Source organism: Pezoporus occidentalis, unplaced genomic scaffold, assembly GCF_034315485.1.
Source record: "Pezoporus occidentalis ecotype Australia unplaced genomic scaffold, CSIRO_AGI_Poc_V1 ctg414, whole genome shotgun sequence".
Classification (NCBI taxonomy): Eukaryota; Metazoa; Chordata; class Aves; order Psittaciformes; family Psittacidae; genus Pezoporus; species Pezoporus occidentalis.
Window position 1 is genome coordinate 81,590 of NW_026915741.1, and position 21,306 is coordinate 102,895.

Here is a 21,306-nt window from a genome sequence, read left to right on the forward strand (position 1 = left end):
CACACCAGGTAAGGCCAGCTCAGCAGGAATACATGGAAATAGGCCCAAAGAAGACACAATGACTTTACAGGGATGCTAGTAGGAGCTTGCTGACTACAGAGCTCCTGAAGGGGAGACCTGAGCCAACATACCTTTTTACAGGAGCTGTAAATTCCATCCAACAGAAAGGGCCTTCGCCGTCTCTCGGGGTTGAAAGGTGAACCAAAACGAATGTAGTGTTTAGGTGTGGTACAAATCAGCGGGGAGTGGACGAGACCTGGCAACATATTCAGGGTAGTTGCCAAAACTGTTGGGTCTGTAGTAATGCGCAGAGGACATTCAATAGGGCACTCCTGCTTCTCTGCCTTGTCATTCAGCCATTCCGTAACGAGATACTGAAGGAGAAAACACACATGTCAATGCAACTAGAACAGGTGAAGAAAGGCAATATGGCACAAAGGCATATGGGGAAGCAGTGCTCTGGTCAGCCTGTGTGCTAAAACCTCCCTCCATCCTCAACAGGAAGGAACATAGCCAGGACATCCTGAGTCAAACCCTATTCTCATCTATTGCAGGCACAACAGGCAATCCAGTTCCACACAAGTATCTTCTTGATTTTATGCTCTATTAATCTTATTAGAAGGCTCTCCCAAAACTTGATCACCTTGTTCAAAACTAGAATCCAACTGCAAGCCTAACTGTATTACTGCCTAATGGCCACTAATGGCCAGTACGTGGCAGTTGGCACTAGCTTCTTTGCTGTACCCAGAAGTGAGACCTCTTCCATTGCACCTGCTGGTGTCTAAGGTCTGTGCAGATTTGCCATAAAGATCAACTAATTTCTTTGTCTGATCTTTGTGTGACCAGGGATAAGCAGAGACTCTGAATCATGATGAGGGCTCTTATCCCCTACAGAACAAATATCACTGTAAAAAATAAAGTCACGTAATTTCAACTATTCTGAAGAACTCTTTCCCTTGAGCCAACTTTTCCCCAAAGGCCACATAAAACCTTTTTTTCCCCTCCAGTTTCAGCACTCAATCATATCTACCTTTTTAGTTTTGGGGTACTTTACTGCAGCTCGATTAGACTGAGATCCTGCAGCCAGGGTAGCAGCTGGGTCAGATCCTGTTAACTGTCTGCCTTCTCCTGGACCTTCTACATTGTTGACATCTGCTGTGGTTACCAAGCTGGCAGTGCTTCCTTCCTCTGGAGCAGCCTGTGCGAGTTCAGCTTGCTGGGAACTGGCTTGTTTCTGCCTCCTCAGTCTTTGTGCTGAACTGGTCCGGTATCGAGAGAAGCGGCTTTTTGGTCGAGGCCTGGAGGGTTTTGGTGGAGCTGGCTTAGCAACTGCTTTTTCAGGGACAGCATCCTACAATATAAAGTGTCATTAGTCCAGGCACCTCTGTGAGTAATCTTTTTCTCTGCATACAGCATCAAGGATGGAGATCTATCGAATGACACTACCTGACTCTCAACATCTGGTTAGTACTGGCTCCTAAGATGGCTTTGAGGACCCTTCTAAAATACTGGAACATTATCCTTGTCTGCTGTGTTCTTAAGGGGGTCAACAAGGACATTGGTCTTAAGGAAGAAAGCAGCAGTATGAAACTTGCCACTTGTCTCAAGGCAACTGGTCTTATTCCTGATCTGAGTTGACATGAATCATTCCAGGTAAGTGTCTGGGCCCTGCCCTATAATGAGAACACATGCATCCAAAGTAGAACAGGCTGAAAAAACAAAGAAAAGGCAAAGAATTCCTCAATCACTGCAGTTACTCATTCAGCTTAAGCTCACACCAGTACAGAAGGGGCCCACTTGGTAAAGGAGCTGGGCTTGTTCAGCCCTGTGAAAATTCAGGGGAACCTAAGAGCAGTCTTCCTACATCCAGACTGAAGCCATCAAGAACATGCAGTGATGCATCAATGTACATACACTGAAATGAGAGGTTCAGACTGGATACAAGGCAAAATTGTTTCACCATGAGAACAGTCATGAACTGGAAGAGGTTTCCCAGAGGGACTGTGAGGTCCCTCCTTAGAGGTATTCAAGCCAAGGCTGGTTAAACCCTGGCCAACCCAGGCTGACCTCAGAGCTGATCCTGCCTGACACAGAATGGATTAGAGACCCCATGAAGCTCCTCCCATCCTGAATGATCTTATGATCAGATCTGCTGCATCTGAGCTTGCTACAAGCTATTAAACCATCCTATCTTCATCTTACCATTACTTGTGAAGACCGTCGTGTGTTCACCCCGGTACTGCTGTTACTGTTAGAAACATTTGGAGGAGCAGGAGCAGGAGCAGCAGGAGCAGGAGCAGCAGCAGCAGCACCAGCACTCTGTGCTGAACTTCCATCCTCAGTTTCAGGAGTCTCTGTTTTTACTTCCTCCAGCTCAGGAGCTTCAGAACTGATGGTGACTTCAGCATCAGTGCTGTTACGGTCTGAGGGTTGCTCTCGTCTCCTCTTTCTCTTTTCCAAGTTTTCAAACATGTGCATGATGGCTTCTACCTTCCTGTCTTCCCGGGACTAGAACACAAGAGGTAAATTTATGTCAGCACTGCAAATCATGCACATAAAGAGGAGGAGGCAAGAACAGATATGGGATGCGGCGCAGGAAGGAGAGCAACTGCCAAATAGCAATGACAAGAGCCAGAAAGGGGACAGAAAGAAGCAGTTCTTCCCAGATATTTGCATTTTCCAAAGTGGCAAATTTCCCAGAACAACAAAATAATCATGTGTTCATAGAGTAACTAGAAGAACTAGACCTTGTTCTTCAATAGATACTACTGAGTTACATTTATAAAACAGCCGCAAGGAAATTCATGATTTTGAAGAACTAAAAACCGTAAGAAAGAATAAATAGAGTGAAGAGACAACTTGGAAACAAACAGAGCTACTCGCTAATGACTAAACATTAGAAGCAAACAGAAGCCAGAGGCAATAGAAGTAAGTGAAGCAGTAATTTGCAGCAAGTATAACACCACACAAACTGACTAAAACGATCCAGATTCATTCATTCCCTGATGCCAGGAGATCACCCAGCTCACAAATAAAAGCTCTTGTCTAAGCAGCTTATATAGTGGGTAAGAAAAAGAGAACATGAGAGAATAGAGGCCAAACCAAAGGTGTTTACTAGGTAAACAGAAACAACAGGAACTCCTATCACCAAGCTGTGTCAGAAGTAATTGGAATTATGTATGTAAAAGGCCCAGTACAACAAAGACTGGCAGAAAACACAGGCTAAATCAAGTGAATATTTAGATGTGGGTCAAGTGCCTTCTGAAACTTGTCATGGAGGAGAAAGTACTTTGAAGCACACAGGAGTATTTAATCACAGCAGCCTGGCCTTTACAGTTTTCTGGTCAAAAATGTTCCATATGCACCAAAAAATCCCCACACCAGACACTGGGAAAACTACAGCTATGTGTATTTACCTGGTGCCAAGTATAGAAAACCGAATCTCCTTAAAGGAGATTAACTGGTGCCACACACAGGAACAGGGCTTACAGGCTCACACGAACACTTTCTGAACTATACTATCCCAGGAAGAGATCAGCTTCTCTGCTGAATGAAATCTACCCCCAAGCTAAAGGGCAGCTTGATGGATGGCTGCTCCTATTCAGATTTCAGTAGGAACTGACTGCTTTATCTCCCCACGAGATAAGCCAAGGATCTCTCACTGGGATGGCCCTCGGCTCTGCACTTTGTTGCACTAGCTCCACATTTAAAGCATTCTCAGGAAATTTACACATGGAAGATCCCTATCTCCCATTAGAAAAAGACAGGAGATTACGGGATTTGGCGAACAAACGAAAACCAGGGAACTCCTTGTTCCCAACGCATTTGTTGGTTGGTAGAAGGATGGGAGCACATTTTCCTTCTTCCTCGGGTTTGTTTGGCTTTTTTTGTGGTTTTGGAGGGGGGTGTAATTCTTTTTTAATGGATAGAGCCAGAATAGCTCCATTCACATGCATGAAGCATTCTGTTCCAGGGAGCAATCCCAGGTGCCATGAGAAGCACAAGAGAAAACAAACAGCTTTAGTCAGAATAGAAGAAAGGCTGAGAAGGGACTGTGTTATCAAAGATCCAAGAGCACTATGGAATATCTTGACTAAGACAATAATGATCTGGAAGCACAAAGGAATTTCCAAATAAAGAACATAGGTTGTTGACTTGTGCCAACAATGCTGTTTGTGGTCTACCCTTCATATTAACTTCTGCCACTTGATCCTACCCTTTTCCCACTTGGCAACGCATTTATGAAGCCATACAGGGAACAGATATACATTAACAAACCTAACCCTCTAAAACACGTCAAGTTTTAACATAAATCAGATCCTGGTTCATCATACCATCTAGTGGAAGGTGCCCTGCCCATGCCAGAGGGATGGACTAGATGCCCTTTCAAAGTTTCTTCTGACCCATACTATTCTATGATTCTATACGGCTCCATAAACTCCTGTAATAGCAATAAGGAAGGGCAGCAGGAATGTAAAAAGGGTGCATTTATCTTTTTGGAATCTAGTGCTGATTGTCTTGTTAATGTTATATTTTAGAGCATAGGACAGCTCTGAAAGTAACAGGCCTTTCAATTAGGAAATATATATACACACATACCCCCCTCTTCTAATCTGCAGTGCTCTAACATAAATCCTGTGTAATCAGTCTGTGTGGTTGGTTTTTTTGGGGTGGTTTTGGGTTTTGTTTGTTTTTAATCAAATTACTGAAGACCACTGACAGTTGGAATTTGTGTTGAAACAAGTGAAATCACCACTTAGACCTGTTGGTCACTGCATAAAGCATGTCCTAAGGGGGATGATACCCAGACTAAGAAAGGTACTTGCCCGTCGGCTGTGGGCCAAAGCTCCCTGTTCATCTCCAGGCTCCTCTTTCTCCCCTTCTTGCTTCTCCTCCTTCTCTGCTACCTGAAAGAGAAGCCCAGATTTAGTATGTCAAAGATCTGGTACTGTCATAGTTAATCAGGATTCCTAGGATAATCTAAGGTGCTAAAGGCCTCCTGCAATTGCTGTTCTGAAGAACCCAGTGCTGTAGCGCATCAAATTCCACACCACTCAATGATAAAAGCATATATAACGGTGTCAAGGGCTTTACCTCATTGTCACTGACTGCTGCGGGTCCCTCAGGAACTTCCTCTGTTTGCTGACTGCTGTTCTCATCTGAAGCCATGCCCTGCTGTTCCATTTCCAGCTCCTTTCGACGGGCTTTCCGCCGGCGTGTTTCTGCCCCAATCAGTGTGCCTAAAACAGGTGGAGGTAGGTGTTCTGCAGCATTTGGGCTACGTTTCTGCACAGGGCAATTCCGGTTCCCCTTGTGACACGCACAGTCCACTTTATAGTTGCTGCTCCAAAACACAAACATAATTCGTGTCACTCTTCATTTCTCAACCCTTCTACAGAGACATTCAATGCATCTCCTACTAAACATCTCACCACGTGCCAAAGCAAGGACAGCAGGCTACCTTATGGCCTCTATTGGAGAATATGCCAGCAGAACTGGACAGAATAGCCGGAAAATGCAATTCAGTAGAAAACGGAGCAAAATGTAGAATGCGAGGAAAGGGCTGGAGGAAGATGTCCAGTCCAGGAGGGCAGTGGAGAGCTCCTGGGCGAGGTGAAGGACTCACCAGATGTTGTACTCATAGTCAAAGGCGATGGTAACCTCTGTGTCCTTGGCAATGGTGGCAACAGCATAGATACACAGGTGGATCATCCCATCAGCAATCACATGACGAACCTTGTTAAACAAAGTAGAGAGAAACTAACATCTCCACAAGTTGCACTTCTTATTTCCAAGAGGGAAGGCTCCTCTGCGAAGTAGCTCTTATTTATTCCATGAATAATTACCCCAAATTCTCCATAGGGAAAAGCCTGCATCACTGCTCTTGTCTCATCCTGTGTTTTTCCACTTGTACTTACTACCAACCTGCTTACCCTAACTCACTCTGCAGCCAAAGGAAAGCCATAAAAGAAACCTCTTCCTTCCAAACAAAAAAAACCCAAATCAAACAACCCTTGTGTTCTTAAACTTTCTCATCTTCCGAGTATAAACCATCAAACAAGCATGAGATGCAGAGCATTTACCCCATTTACTGCATTTTAAATTTGAACATTCATAAAAAGGGAATGCATTAAACGTGGATTTGCCATTAGAGTGATGAAGAAGAGAGAATTTACCTCTGCATTCGGAGTGCAGGACCGCCTGATGAACCTGGCGTCGTTACCAAAGGTGCGGGCATCAACACACATTTCAACACCATTGAACTTGGAGTAGAACAGCACAAAGGGATATGGCCTGGAGAAGTAACAGAAGGTCTCAATCCCCAAATACCCAATCCCCATGGCATTTACAACAGGTATCCCCCTCACTTCACTGGAAAAAGCACTTCCATCAGCACTATTGCTCTGGATGCTTAAGCACTTCCATCATCACAGTCTAACAGATCTACTTCAGAGGGGTTTGAGTCCATACACAGAGCATCAGGCTGAGGTTGTACATTTGACTTCCCGTTTCTATGGATGTCCCAGCTGACAAGGGCCCTGTTAAGACTGCATTATCCTACAGAGACATTAGCCTCTCCATGCCACGATGCTCTCATACTAATCACTTCATAGTACTCTTACTTTTTGAAGAAATGCCCATTGACCTCGAATTGCTGCCGTAACATAACCTTCCCTCGATACTCAATTATAAGAGTGTCTAGTGCCAAGTCTCTTGCTGCCCTCAGGATCTTCCGGTGCTTCTGAACCCGAGTCACCCTTCCCAGCTGCAGCTGTAACAGAAATCAGAGCAACAGATGAGAATTTAAACCAAAGGCCTTTAACTCATGCAGTGTATTTTACCTACATGAAAAGAGAAATTACTCTAGTGGCAACACACAAAAGCTCTGCCAGGTGAATATATTGTTTATTCTGTAGCAGTTTAGTAACAACCAATGAGTTTGATAATATTTATCAAAAGCAAAGAGTATTCATTCCTTTCTTTCAACAATACATCTCACAAATCTACCAGACCGAGGATTTCAGTCTTGCAGCTAGGAGGTATAATCAGACCTGTCAGTTGCTGCTAACAGGGAACTGCAATTATGGCTACTTTCACAGCCAGAATAACTCAAATCTTCCCTAAATTGTGGGTTGTCACACATTCAGAGGAAAAAACACAAGCTTTTCCTTCTGCAGAGGATGCTAAATTCCACCTAACAGGCCAAAGACTTCCGCTGGCAATTTCCATCTCCATCCAGAAACTTCTCTTCATCTGCCTGCTCAACTAGTGCTCTGGGTTTTTTACACGAAGAAACGATTTTGTAAGTAAGCATTTTCCTGTATCTTCTTTATGTTAAAGTCTATAACTCTATCACAATGGATTTTCACAACGGTGTCTTGACAGTATGAAACAGCAACATTCTTTAAGCACAGACATCCAAATACAACACAATTTATGGAATAATGGAAGGGATATTACAAGCACTGAAAGACTTCTTCCATAAAAACAAAGTCCTTCTCTTGCTTAACAGATTGAACCTCTCTGCAAGTAAAGATTATGTGAAGACGGCTGGCTGCCTCACCACTAGAGCTGTGCCTGTTCTTTCCTAAGCATGCTATTCATTGTTCTTAAGGACCCGGTTCTGATAGTTTTCCGGAGTGAATTGAGGCATAAGTGCTCTTACTCCAGCAATAATAACAGTCATCTATCTAAATGAGATGTAAATCACAACATTTTATTAAAAGCAAGCTCCCAACTTTTGCTGATAGAACTTTCTTGTTAGAAACAGCTACTGAGCACGCTGCTCAAATGGGTAAAAATCACATTAACTTCAGAAGGGACTCAGTTTGGACAATGACATTCTAACCTTGTGAAAATGAACTTAATGCCTTAAGGCAGCACTCAGAACCAAATGAAACTCTCCATACTGAGCGCATGAGAGTACAGAACCACAGATAGGATGGTTTTTTTCGGAAGCAATCTTGTATGTGCTCTGAATTAAACTTCTTTGGGAAGAAGATGGCTTTCATTGTTTTAATATGACATTATGCTGCAGACTTTGGACCAGCCAGTGAAGTAAGATGTTTGTTGACTTCTCTCAGGTCCAGAATAAAGACAGCTTCATGAAAATATTTATCTGAAACCTATGCAGATGGAACTAATGGTCTTGCTATTCCAGATCTCCTTGTATCTCTCTCTTTCGTACCACAGTATCTGCTGGCAATGGGAAAAACCTGCATGTACATATCTGAGCCACTGAAAAGCCTTGCATGGTGTCATCTGCCTATCACAGGTCCTGATAGGAGCTTACGGAGGATTCCTCAAGTCCACTGAACTAGCAGAGAAGAAACATGTTACTTCCAGACTAAGAAGCCAAACTGGCCCTGATTTATGATCAACAAATCCATGACATGAGTGCGCTGTAAGATAAGACTGTTTGCATTGCCAAGAGTAGTGGCTAAGTTGTTTCAAAAACACTGGATGTGCTTTGTACTGTGGTAAGACAGAGTAAATAAATAGGAATAGTTTTGTTAGTGTGTGACAGAAGGAGATAAGGAGCAAGTCCCTGAAGTTAGTAGGTAAATCAGGACTGAGACAAAAGCATGTCTCCAGTTGAATAATTCTGTTTCTATACTACCACTTGGTTTGCTGTCATACCCAGTTTCTCATCTACGCAGAAAGGTTGGACCAGACAACCTTCAGCAGTTCCTCCTAACCTAAATTATCCTACTAGTCTATCAAATTCTCTTAGTATCTCTCAGAGATGTGAGTTAATGGCTGGCAGCCTTCACTATGGCCCATGACTGGCCTGTATTACTGTTCACCTGGTGCTGGAACAGAGGTGGAATAAGGTGGGGTGGTGGGAAGTAAAGGGAGCCCATGAAGGAAAGAGAAGCTCCTTATCTGTAAAACTTAGTTATCCGAGTTTGGTAAAACAGGAATGATCTCCCAGCTTTTTCTGCTAAGGCCCTGGCTCAGCTTGTTTTGGTTCCCTGAATTCAGAAATAAGAAGAGGATTAAATGCCATGCTTTCATGTGTGAAAAGAACAAATGATTTTGTTCATGTCACTCCCTGGGGACTGCTGACTGCTAATCAAACAAAACTGCTCCGATATGTTTCCAGAACAACATCTGCAGTAATACTCAGTGGCTTTATTTTATAAAGGCCCTTTCGCTCTTCACTTCAGAATGTGAAATCGTTCAGGAGTTTGAGCTCAAGTCAGCAATTATCAGAGGCAACAAAGGGCAGATACTGACCCTGGGTTTGGTTTGGCAACAGCAGGCAGAAAAGTGATTCACAGCTTTCAGTTTGTTGAGCATCTGGCAGCAGCCAGCACTGAGATGATTTTATTCATGACACTGAACAGCTTCATATTTTCACAACTTTCCCTTTGCATCATGAGGGCAGTTGAGAATTGGTTTATTCAAAGCATTCCAATGATCAAAATCCCATATCCATGTATAACTCTTAGGCCATCCTTCCCTACTCCTCTTGGCATGGGGAAGCTTTTAGGTCACACTTCTCTCTCTTCTTTCTTTAAGTACAGACTTGCATCATTATTTACCCAAGCCAAAAACCACTCTCAACTGTGAGAGTATGCAAGGTATATAAAGCATTTCATTTTTGTTCCTTCCTCCTCTCTCCAGAGTCTTCAGAGCCAAACAGAGCAGTTACAATACCCATCTTCTACATGCTGCTGCTATCTGCGTATTCACACGATTTTCTTGATTTTTTTCCTAGCTCCAAGTACCTATTTCCTTATTGCCCATAAAAGCTATTTTTACATCCAGTAACAGTATCTAGTTAAAAGACAACTGATGCAAAACAAGAAGCCTTCTCAGTTTATCTAACAAAGATGAGACCAATGAGTGGAACAAAAGCATAAAGCACAGGACCAGAAACCATGCACTCCTCACATGTACAGGCTGTCCTCCACACAACACTCCACAGCCATCTGCTGAGCAGAGAAAACAAGGACATAAGGGGCTGACAAGCAGAAGTCAGGGACATCCACCCTGTCTTCCCTCAGTATCCAAGCAGAACTACAAATCCTTCATGTCCTTTTATACTATCCTGGCACATGCGATGTGCAATAGGTACCTACTCACAGCTTGTTTAGAGTAACTGCAGCTCACTAGGAAGTCTTGTAACTTACTATCTTTTTATTTCTTTGGGATATATTGCATGTGGAGTCTTCCAATTTGGGATTCTGGCTGCTTTCCCCTGTGGGAAAACCTCTATCTGTACAGGGGTGAAGGGAGAGGGCAAAAGAGCATGACAAAACCAAGCACACTGATGTATGATACCTTCTATAGTCACCTGTCCTGCTGTACTCTATGAAGGTGATAAAAAGAAACAGCATATGTTTTACTACTCATTTCAGGACTTTTCCTAAAACTCATGTGAAGAAGATTGAAGAGTTTACATTTATACTCAGAAAATACTAACATTTCTAGAGATGCAGAGCATTTTCTTCCCTGTATTTCCTCAGTTCCTCTCCTTAGGGAGGCTACTCGCACAGCAAAGTACAAGTGTTTCTCCCCAACCCCCCCACAAGTCTTATTATTGCAGACCTAAAGGCAAGAGTGGAAGGAAGTTGGGTCCAAAGTCCTTTTTCTGCACTCTCCCTTACTGGCAATATCTGTGCTCTGCCTGAAGTGCTTCACCTACATAAAAGCAGAGGGAAAGGTGGGAGGGAGCACGTGAACTTCACAGAGCAGTGAGTCAGCTGATATAAACATGAATGATTCAAGCACAAACATACCTGACATTCAGGTTCTGACTCTTGTTCCCCTTCTACAGAAGAGGTGCTCTACATCTGTTTTGGAGCCCATCCTTTTCAACTGCACCTATCTCCATTCCCCTGGCCAAAGAAGCCCCACAAAGCCTAAACTGAGTGGGAATGCTGCTCTTTGTCCCATAAAGCATGGACCAGATAGAACATCAGCTGAGAAGAGTAATGGGGATGACATGCACCACACAAACACATCCGTTTCCTGTTTCTCCTTGTCTACATGTACTCCATAAAGCTGGCAAGACACCAATCATTCACATCTTGGAAAATTTAGGGAGACAGCTCCCCAAAATCAACTGTAGTTGTGCACTATTTGGAAGTCACCAGACTCCAAATATTCAAATCATTGAAAGACAGGAAAATTCAGCTGGAAAGCAGGAAATTTCCTATCTCCAGCAAGTGATAGGTCTGGTTCTGCCTCAAGCCATTCAGTGACTGAAAGTATTCATGACAAAATACCTGTGAACCATGTAACAACTGTACAAAATACTCCCAAATTAGCAACACTGGTCTGGTTGAATGTGAGTGTTTCTGAATCTGTCTTGGTCCTGACATCTCTTCTGTTCCCTTTTATATCAGATCTGTGTCTACTGGTCTGGAATTAAATAACCAGCTACGATATTGCTCACCCATGCCTTATATCTAGAAACCTGAGGACCTGACCTACCCCACTTCAGTCACAAAGGTTCTTACCTGCATCTGGGACCCAATAACAGTATTATTGCAGGCCAACTCTGTTTTGTTGATTGTGTCTAGCAGAGCAGTTTTGCCCACATAGTCTTTATTAGAGTTTAGATGCCGCTCCAGCAGGTTCTGCACATCAGCACTGTACTGGTTAGTGAAGGCTTCCTCGTACTGATCTGTCCACAGGCGTATTCGGTTCTCCCACCCTTCAGCTGTGTTTTCATCCAAGGCATGTGCTTCAGAAGGGGAATTCTGCACCAAAGAGCAAAGAGTGAATGGCTAGCACACAATGGGAAAAACCTATCCACAGTGCTGAGTGTGTGAATATGCTACACAAAAAGGCAGATCTATTCCAAGCTAATAATGTGTTGGTTATGAGGACATCTTTTTCAGAGCCTGCATCCTCCAGAACATTGTACAACAGTGCACATAAGAATATAGAGAGAACTCCATGCAGGACTAAGATCTCTTGAGAGTTGGTACTTGGCACTGCTACATACAAGAAAATTAAGCTGGTCCATGGCCAGAAAAGGTTTTTAAGTCACTTAGGAAAAATAATTAGGAAGATCTAAAAAGCAAAGGAACAGAACGCACAAAGGCAAATAAATGTCATGTAGACTTGCCCCAGAGTCAACCCACTCATGCCCAGCCTAATGCCAGGTGATGCTGGCTGCATCTCAATCTTTGCAGTGACTGATCCAAAAATACTTCTGAACCTGACAGCGAAACGGTTATGGGGTTTTCAAGGAACTGAACGTAGAGCATCAGCTAATACCCAGAGGGTTAAAACTGCAAGTCCTAAGCAGTGTAAAGAAGACAGGGCAGAATCAGGTAATCCACTTAGACTATCTTGGAAGGAAGGGGAAGAAAGAAGCTGGTAGGGGAAAAATACCCAAAACAAACAAGCTTCATTCTTGACAGTAACAAATAATATCCCAGAGGTCAGTAATTCAACTGGCTTCATAAAGGACTGAGACATATGTGACACTGAGTTCTTAGTGACAAGGACCACTGAAGAACAATCATTATTTTTATGGTATCTATTAACAGCATGAATACTTTTAATGCATTTTCACCCTCTCAAGGCACTTGAGTTCTATGGAGACAGGTGCATACGGACAGACACACCACAGGATTGACCCATTTCCTCTGAGCTACCTGCTAGAAGCCACTGTTGGCTACAGACCTGGGGTCAGACGGAGCCGACTGAACTTTAAGGCACCTCTTGTGTTTCTAACAACACGTTTAGTTCAAAGTCTCCCTTTTTTTGTCAACTTCCTATCAGACAGCCACACCTACCAGGATTGCAGAGAGTCAGAGATCAATACATCATCCCATCCCATCCCTCGTAAGAGGATGTGGAGAGAAATAAGGCCACATTGCAAGGGACTCCTAACATTAAACCCATGTACTGCTTTGATGCCCAGGTTTAAAATAGCTTTGATGCAATTAAATGATAACTGACCTCACAGAAGAGTGGCTACAACCAGTTCTACATCCCTTACATCAAACACCCCACTCCCAAGTGTCATCAATCAGTCATATCTCTTGGAATTGGATGATATTACCTTACAGAAAGCTATCTGAAGCAGAAGCAAGGTTCAAGGGGCAACTCCTGTGAACAGGCCTGCCTGTGGTGCATGGTAAGGCTTGAGATTATTCTGAAGCCAGGCCCACAATCAAAAATTCCCCAGACAAACCAAGAGAGGCACAAAACACAGGGGAAAAACCCACCACCAGCAGAGAAGGTTCTCAGTCCTACTCACCTTCATCCTCAGAGACTTTCGTGAGCCCTCTCGAAAGGCCTGGCGTCAAACAAGCAGAAAGAGAGAGAAAAGACAAGGCATTATACATAGACTCAGAATTAGTGTCCCAGAACTACAATAGATCTCACTCCAACAGACCAACCCTTAACAAAAGATGACAAGAATTACAGGAAGACCTATGAAAGGAGCAATGGACTTGGAACAAAAAAGCTCTGCAATGCAAATCTAGTGGAAACTGCTGAAAAGCTTGACAGCCAGGATTGCTGAACTAAAAAGGCTGCCTCATACTTAGTAAAAAACCTCGAGATCAAAACCAAAACTGTCCCAACTAACCCCACTTGCTCTGATAGAAGAAAGGGCCAGCAACAGAACCCAGCTGGTTCATACCAAGAAACCCTGAAGACCTCACATGATTCCTGCTCCGAGTCTTTTATTGAGTCAGTGCCTACAATAAGAACTTCAAGGGAAACCTAAGCTAGGGAAGATGATGGTAAAGCTAAGCTGATGATGGGGAAGAACCAGCTGCTCACACACTTGCATTCCAACATAAGCAATCCAAAATTATTTCAGTCCCCAAACCCTCACAAACAAGACTGTAAAGTCAGCCCTCATCAAATGTTCAGCACTACCTACGTAGTTTTCCACACAGGCACTATCTCTGTCCCTAATGAACAGTGCCAAGAAGCTCTGTAGTCCAGATTCCTTAACACAGCCGGCTAAGAAATGCCACGTTCCCTTTGGTTTTGATTCCATTCACAGACTGCCCCTTTGCCACAAACAGCCTCCAAAAGCTACTTCCCTAAATGCTAATAGACCAGAAGGCAAAAGATGTAATCGAATCCAAGCTCTGAGCATGAATGGACAGCGTTGGGAAAGAAGGGTGGAGTTCCAGTAAGGTAATTTTTAAACCAACAGCCACGTACTTGAGCAGGTCACAAATACAAGGCGTCGCATTATTACACCAGAGAGAGCAATTCCGGACAGGACAAAAGTTCCTTGTCTACTGCCAGCTTGTCACCCTGCTGTCAACACTGCTCCAGAGAGCCTTCAGTAGGAACTGCAGCAACGTTGTCTCACTCCACATACCTTGATCTTTTTGGCCTTTGGAGCAGTGCGAGCTTTTTCTGTGCTCCTCTTCCTCTTCTTAGGTTTGCTTCTACGGACACGGTTGACAGTCAGCGTGATGCTCGTAGGGGTGTGCTGTGTAGCTGTGTACAGCACCGTAGAGGGAGATAGTTCTTCATCCCAGCTCTCAGTTGCGCTGCTGTCCCCGCCTAGAGAGAAGTGCTCTGTTAGCAATATTTTTATTCATCCCAGAGGTAACAGCTTACCCTTATGTCTGTTTTCACCAGGACAATTTGATGACCATGCACAGCTCTGCCCTGAGAAAACTATTCCACCAGTTTTCCCACCCAAACTGGGAACAGGTCTCCCAAACTTCTGATATCTCAGAGAATGACACTGATGAACATTTCCCTCTTCTGTTCACAAGGTAATCTGATTTTCCTAAGAGCTAACTGAGGTGAGGGGAAAGGAGAGGAGAAAATCCCAATGGTTGGGAGGCAAAGAACATTAGCGGGCACTGATCACAATTGGATGATTACAACAATCAAAAGACAAGGGTCTTGTAGAAAGAAAGCAAAAGTCACCATTATCAGCACTACAACCCAGGCTCACCTGACACGTTGTCCTGCTTCCGGCGGCGGAGTCTGATCACCTTCCCCCTGCTCATTCCTCTGCCAAAGGAGAATGCACAATTGAAGCTGGTTTGTAGGAGTAAAGTCACTTGAAATTCAACAGGATGTCACAAGATGCGTGCCCTCAGTGGGGCCCAGGATGATAAGAACATCGATTTAACATCCTCATCTCCACTCCTGGTGCCACCAACACTTGTCAGGCTGACAACGCAAAGGAGGAGGGTCAATACTGGGTAAAGCACTGGAAAGAACGCTCCAGTTAGCAAAAGGAAGTCCGTCCCATAGCCCAAACGTGACACGGATCGGTAGGAGAAGTCAACACAAGGAGCAGTCCACATCTGCACTGCACCAAAGCTTACCTGCACTTTTCACACTTGAGGAGGAAACCATCTTGAGAGACACTGCAGTGGCACCAAGTGGGAATTGATTCTCCTTCTGAGGAGCTTTCACTATCCCCGGAGTTCTCCTCATCAGGTGAGTGCAGGCCGTTCAGTTCTGCACGAGGTATAATGGTCTGGACAGGAGGAGAGGCTGGCGGCGTTGGAGGAGGAGGGGCTCCATAATTATGATCCTGAAAACGAGTATTTGCAGTACTACTTTTAACATGAAGATAGGCTGCCTAGAAACTGAAGCCCCACATCCACAGTTCCCAGGTTATTATTTAACAACTGGTGTAAACTAGTAGCCTGAATTCCTCAATCTACCAAGAAAGTAAAGCAATAGCTCTGAAAGATGCAAATGGTTTTCATCTGCACCAATAAATTCAATTCAAAACCTATGAAAACAACGAGGCTATTTCAACATTAACTGTTGTGCTGCTACTAATCTGACATGACACCAGTGGTCAAACACTGGAACCGGTTGCCCAGAGACGTTGTGGAGTTTCTGTGTGTTGAGATATTCAAAACCCAACTGGACACAGTCCTGGGCAACCTGCTCAAGCAGAGTCAGCCTGAGCAGGGGGGGTGGATTATGTGATCTCAAGAAGCCCCTTCCAACCTCAATGACTCTGTGATGTCCTATGCAGCCCATAGTTTCAAGCCACGCTCCCACTCTTCCTGACTGTTCCTTGTTCCTCATAGTTATAAGTTAGCAACATGAAAATCTGCACAGTTGAAACAAGTATAAATAGTGCATAATAAAGCAAATGGGGCATAACATTACCACCAGGAAAATATTACATGCTCAAAAATAGTCACACTTCATTCATATACTTCAGTTAAAAATCTATCACCTAGAACGCTAATAAAGCTTGCTATGGAGTATGCAAGACTTCACAAACAATAAACACACAAATGCAAAATGTATGGCAGAACTCAACTGTAACTCAGTGCTCCCTAATGAATTTCCTAAGGCTTAACAGGCAAAGAACTATGGAACAAGGAGAAATGAGTAAAGTAGACAGTAAAGAGCTGATTCACTGCAGAGAGAGTACTCACTGCGTAAGGCAGCCCGCGATAGCTGTGTTTCTGGGTGGCCCCATAGCCGTGGCTGGAGTACACATTCTTCTCACTGACAGCTGGACTAGCTTCCACAGACTCTGGGCTGCAGAGAGGGCCAGAAGTAAAACCCATCAATACAACATCATTTCTTTAGTGCTGGTATTTCACTGCTCTTTTCTAGTCAACACATGAGCTCAAAATGAAGAAACTTCATGAAATCAAGGTGTGATTATGCGCTTCACCAAGCATCATGTGTGCAGAAGTTGTACAGGATGAACCTGCTTTCAGAGGGAAGGAACTGAGTAAGGGCCACCCTGGATAACTCATTAAACTGGGTCTCAATCTGGGAAGTTCAAAAGATAATTAGCATGTAAGAAGCTCAGTTTCCTTATTGTCGAGGAAGTTGGGTCAAGTTCAGCGTTCATGTCTGAACTCAGGCAGCCTAATCTCAAAGCCACTGAGCAGTGCTGCCATTTTATCTCTGCAACAGCTTATTTCAAATAGCAGCTAAGCCGCTTTCCTGCATCTGTGCTTGTTTCTCTCCTCCTCAGGTACTAATTGTTAGCCAAGTCCATTGTCCTGTGATAAAGTCTGCATGAAACCTGCAGCTGTCCTGACAGCAGCTACCAGGAGTTGAAGATTTCTGCTACAAACAGGCAAAAAAATCCATGACCTGGACAGACAGCGGCCATGGACAAATCAGTTTTGCCCTGTGCTTTCTACACAGCAACATGGTGTGCAATGGGCTCAGTAAGAGATTTGCTGCTGAGGTACAATGCACTCTTCCACCACACGGTGGTGAAGAAAAACAGCTAAAAATGAAAGGTATATCCTTAGCAAAGCTGCAGAAACCCTGCTCAGAGAAGGGACAGCTGCAATTCAATGCAGGGAGTATTAGGTAATGAGGCTACAGACAGAACACCAGCAAGGAAACACACTGTCTGGTACAAGCAGAAGATACGAGTCAGCTAAACCTCTGCACAGATCACAAGTAAGGCCCACATCAGAACACAGCAGAATGTTACTGAATCATGTCTGCAGGTGAAATCTTCTTCCAAATTATAGCATGGAGCTGAGCGAGCAGGAAAGAAGAACACAAGAAAGGAAAACTTTACCTTGGACCTGTGAGATCTTGCAGGATTCTCAGTGGTTCCTACATTGCCAGTGTGAATGAGGCAGCACTCACACAGCAATGGCCAGTGGCCACGCGTGGGGCAGTGTTTAGGCACCACCCAAGAACACCAACCCCTGTGTCCTTTGGACTTCCTATTAGCTCTTGAAATCTCTGCTGCGCTGAAGTTTGCCCCACCCTGCCACCAAACCCCATACAGTCTCCAACACACCAAGCTTCTGCCTTATGCTGGAGTGAGTTTGTCTTTGCGACATAAAGAAGCAGTAACTTACTGTACAAAGAACTGCAAGAAATAGAAGACCTTAAGCCTAAGCAAACCACCCAGGATTTAGGAGCATGTCAAGATAAATTAAGTTGGTTTTCAATGTAACTACAGCCAGCTACATTGTCAAAAGCAGGAGATGTAGGTAGCAGTATCTCTCAGAGGATATACTTCTTAATAAAAGACACCCTGTAGAGCTTGTCACATAATCCAGCCTTGCTGGATCTTTGCGACAGTCCTTTAGGGCTTCCAGATTGGTACAGAGTTAAATCCCTTCAGGTTTAATCGTATTTCCAGAAACAACATTAGAAGGAAAAGAGCCTAAGCAGCCTAAGCAGCAGATCCGTCCTGTGTCCAAGTCACCCACATTCCAGTCAGCCTGGAATACCAGCAATGCTGCTGCAAGCATTAGCAATAAAACTTCAAGACTGTTGGTGCAACGGTGTCCAAGGGCAACAACGCTGGGGCCCATGCTTCCTTAGCAGCAGCCCACCAAGGAGCTTCAGCAATTTCATATGCACAAGCAGACTAACGCACAGAAACTACTCTGCAGCCTCCACGTCACCCTCGGATGAACCCTTCAGCATTTTCACTTCCCCTCTGTATCAGAGGCCATGGGAAGATGCTGAAGCTCAGCCTGAAGAGATTGAGCTCATTCTCCTTTTACCTTCCCACTGCCTTTGTGATACTCGTCTTTGAAATCAATCCCCTGTAGAAGACAAGAAGCTCAGATGTTCCACACTTCCTGCACCAAACTAGCAGAGGTTCAATGCAGAGCCTGCATATAAAATCCCGGCATTCTTCATTTTTAGAAAACAGATAGAGAAACCAATTCAGAAATCTTCAAAAGCCTTTTTTCAGAGCACTCCAGCCTCAAGTTGGACCTACAATCCTCATACAACCAGGGAAAAAGAAAATGCTTTGCATTTTCTTCTGTGTAACCCATAGAAGGGTTACAGACAGTCTGTTTGATATCTGGTTCTTAAAGGGGCATGTGTAGATATATCTGTCTCTCCTCTCCAAAAGCAAAGTGCCTGATACATGAGTAAACACTATTTAGCACTCTCTCCTGTCATAAGCAGTTTAAAATTCCTATATGCTGAGTCTTCAAAGTGCCCGTGTGGGAGAAGATGGTGACAAGCAATACTGGTTGTGAAACCTTGAAAAGGGAAGGATCATATACCCACTGCTGATGAGTGACTGACTAGACTCTACTCCCTGTTTTAATACAACACCCAAAAATACAGGCTTTAGGATGGAATGAAGCATCAAAAAGAGGAATGCCCAGAATGGGGCATTGCCAGGACAAACAAAAAGAGCATTAGCAGTCTTGCAGAGAGCACACTGTGTAGCCAAATTCTGTGCACAGTCAAATCAGGGCAAGATGGAAGGGAAAAACCATGATTCACACTCTAGCCCACTGCTCTTGCAGCTTAAAATGAAGAGTCTGCAGCAATATTTGCTCTACATTGATCAATCTGACACGCAGGTATTTACACAGTAAGTACCTTGAAATGCTACATGGGGAAATCTACCTCCAAAATACCCTTTGGAAAGACATGCTACAGTCAGTGTTTCAAAGGAGGATGCAGGAGCTAGAAGCACACAGACTAACCTGAGCCCTGCCTCTTGCCTTCAATAAAACCACAGTACTCATCCAAGCTGACATCATTCTAACAAGGGTTATAAGAGAAGATCACAGGGCAGTATTTTCTGGATTTGAAATGCTCCCGACTACTGCAGAAGCAGTCTTTCTAGAGAAATGGTATATCCCCTCCAACAGGCCTCAGAGAGAGTGCTGCAGTGAGAGCCTAGCACCAGGGGCCTCTGAAGTGGTGTGGACCCTCAAGGACTGACTGCCCACTGAGGTGTGCTTCCTGCAACCGGCTCTGGGGCAGAAACAAAATAAAGGTGTCCACCCAGGCTGATGGTGTATCGCATCTCTGGCCAAGCCCCAGGAGGGTCCAGCAATCAGGTTCCAAGCCTGAGCTCCACTGAGGGGGGGCTCAGCACACTGATTACTTCATATAACACAGCTTTTGGAAAAGAAAACCTTGTACCTTGCCAATGTGAAGCACGGGTACAACAAACACACAACTGCCTGCACTTGAGTACAGACTTACTAGCCAAGCTGATATAAACCCCATGGTTGAGTGTCTCAGGCTATTGAAATTCTCCTTTTCCCCATCTTTTGCATCAAACTTACCAATTTCCATAACACTGCATCTGTTAAACACTCAGAACCTCTGCATTCATCTCTCACACAGGCAAAGCATCATCACCCCTTTTCTCCCGAGCAGAGAAAGCACCAGCATCAATCCTGCAGCCCCACCCCAGGGCAGCCCTCAATGCCCTCCCCTCTTCCATGGGGTGACACTCACTCCGATCCTGCAGCCATGTCGGAGTAGGATGTATCTGGTGTGGTGACTCCCAGAGGGATTGCAATGCTCATGACGCCCGTCGGGGATCACGGAGTCCAGAGGGCAGCGACCGGCCGCTCCAAGGGTGGAGAGGAGCCGCAGAGCCTCGGCCAACACGTCACGGACATGGGGAAACCTGCCGGGGTAGAAACAAAGCATTGCATCTCTGTTAACAGGGGGAGGTCTCCCTGTGTAGCCCTAAAGAAGGCTTTTGTACTGAACAAAGCAGGAATAGATTCCTATCAGTAACATGTTACATCATTTTTACTGTATTTTCATACATGGGGGCAGGGAAGAGGTAGCTGGTAGCAGTTTGGTGGTGGTGGGGTTTCCAGTCATGGACTGACATGCAATGAGCTGCTCTGCTGTAAGCCAGTAATGACCCTTCCCTCCTCCCCCAACTAAACTTAGGACTCATTATCAGATAAGCAATCTATTAGCTCCTTCTGCATATTAAGCAGCAGCTGTCACCCATCACCCTCAGCCCTCCATCAGCATTTCCTAACCCCTTCCCCAACCGAGTTGCAGGCAAAGCCCCGTGTGGAAGCACAATGAGACAGAGCCGAGGCGGGGACCTCTTGCTCGCGATCGGCTTGGATGCGCACTCATGGCCCATGGCACGGGTGAGCGGGGTGGGCAGGGCGGGTATCCCTGTGCTCCCTTCCGCAAGCAAGGCCCGTCCTGGATCCTGCTCCAAGATCCCGGCGGACACCTCCCCGCGGCAGAGCCACGTCAGACATCTGGGCGCTCGCGCATGGGCTGCACCGACCAGAGGCACGGCGGGGCCATAGGCTCGGCCTGAGTCACGGCAGCGGCATCACGGGGCGCAGGCACCGGCTCCGGCAGGGAAGCCCATGCCCAGGCTCCTCCTTCTCTTCGCTACAGCCAGCAAAACTCCATGATAAACGGGAGCTTCCAAGGGTCGGGCGGCAGACAGGGAAAAGGGGATCAGCTCCTCGTTATGTAAATAACCTCAATAAGACCTTCATAAAGGAGCCATTATTCTATGCAGCTCAAAGGAACCCCCCCTCCGCCCGTGACACAGAGAAAGCACATAGCAGAGGTAACTCCAAAACCAAAGAGAGGATTCAGGCATCCTCTCAAGGACAGCCTTGAATAACTTCC

At 44.9% G+C, this 21,306-nt stretch overlaps 1 protein-coding gene across 2 annotated transcripts in view; it reads right to left on the reverse strand.

The window, feature by feature from the left end:
* The window catches only part of SETD5 (SET domain containing 5), a 36,964-nt gene extending 16,601 nt beyond the window's left edge, over positions 1-20,363 (reverse strand). The window contains exons 1-15 of one of the 2 annotated variants that reach the window (XM_062634117.1): positions 20,143-20,360; positions 16,365-16,470; positions 15,285-15,496; positions 14,906-14,964; positions 14,315-14,502; positions 13,229-13,267; positions 11,472-11,714; positions 6,624-6,772; positions 6,177-6,294; positions 5,627-5,736; positions 5,095-5,341; positions 4,827-4,907; positions 2,203-2,508; positions 1,031-1,351; positions 132-374 (exon numbers count right to left, since the gene is read on the reverse strand). In XM_062634117.1, coding sequence (XP_062490101.1) covers positions 132-374; positions 1,031-1,351; positions 2,203-2,508; positions 4,827-4,907; positions 5,095-5,341; positions 5,627-5,736; positions 6,177-6,294; positions 6,624-6,772; positions 11,472-11,714; positions 13,229-13,267; positions 14,315-14,502; positions 14,906-14,964; positions 15,285-15,496; positions 16,365-16,470; positions 20,143-20,213 — 2,493 coding nt within the window. In that variant the 5' untranslated portion in view covers positions 20,214-20,360. Of the gene's footprint in view, positions 1-131; positions 375-1,030; positions 1,352-2,202; positions 2,509-4,826; positions 4,908-5,094; positions 5,342-5,626; positions 5,737-6,176; positions 6,295-6,623; positions 6,773-11,471; positions 11,715-13,228; positions 13,268-14,314; positions 14,503-14,905; positions 14,965-15,284; positions 15,497-16,364; positions 16,471-20,142 lie in introns of both variants that reach the window. The other variant, XM_062634118.1, reaches the window with a different exon arrangement.
* Positions 20,364-21,306: the final 943 nt, after the last annotated feature.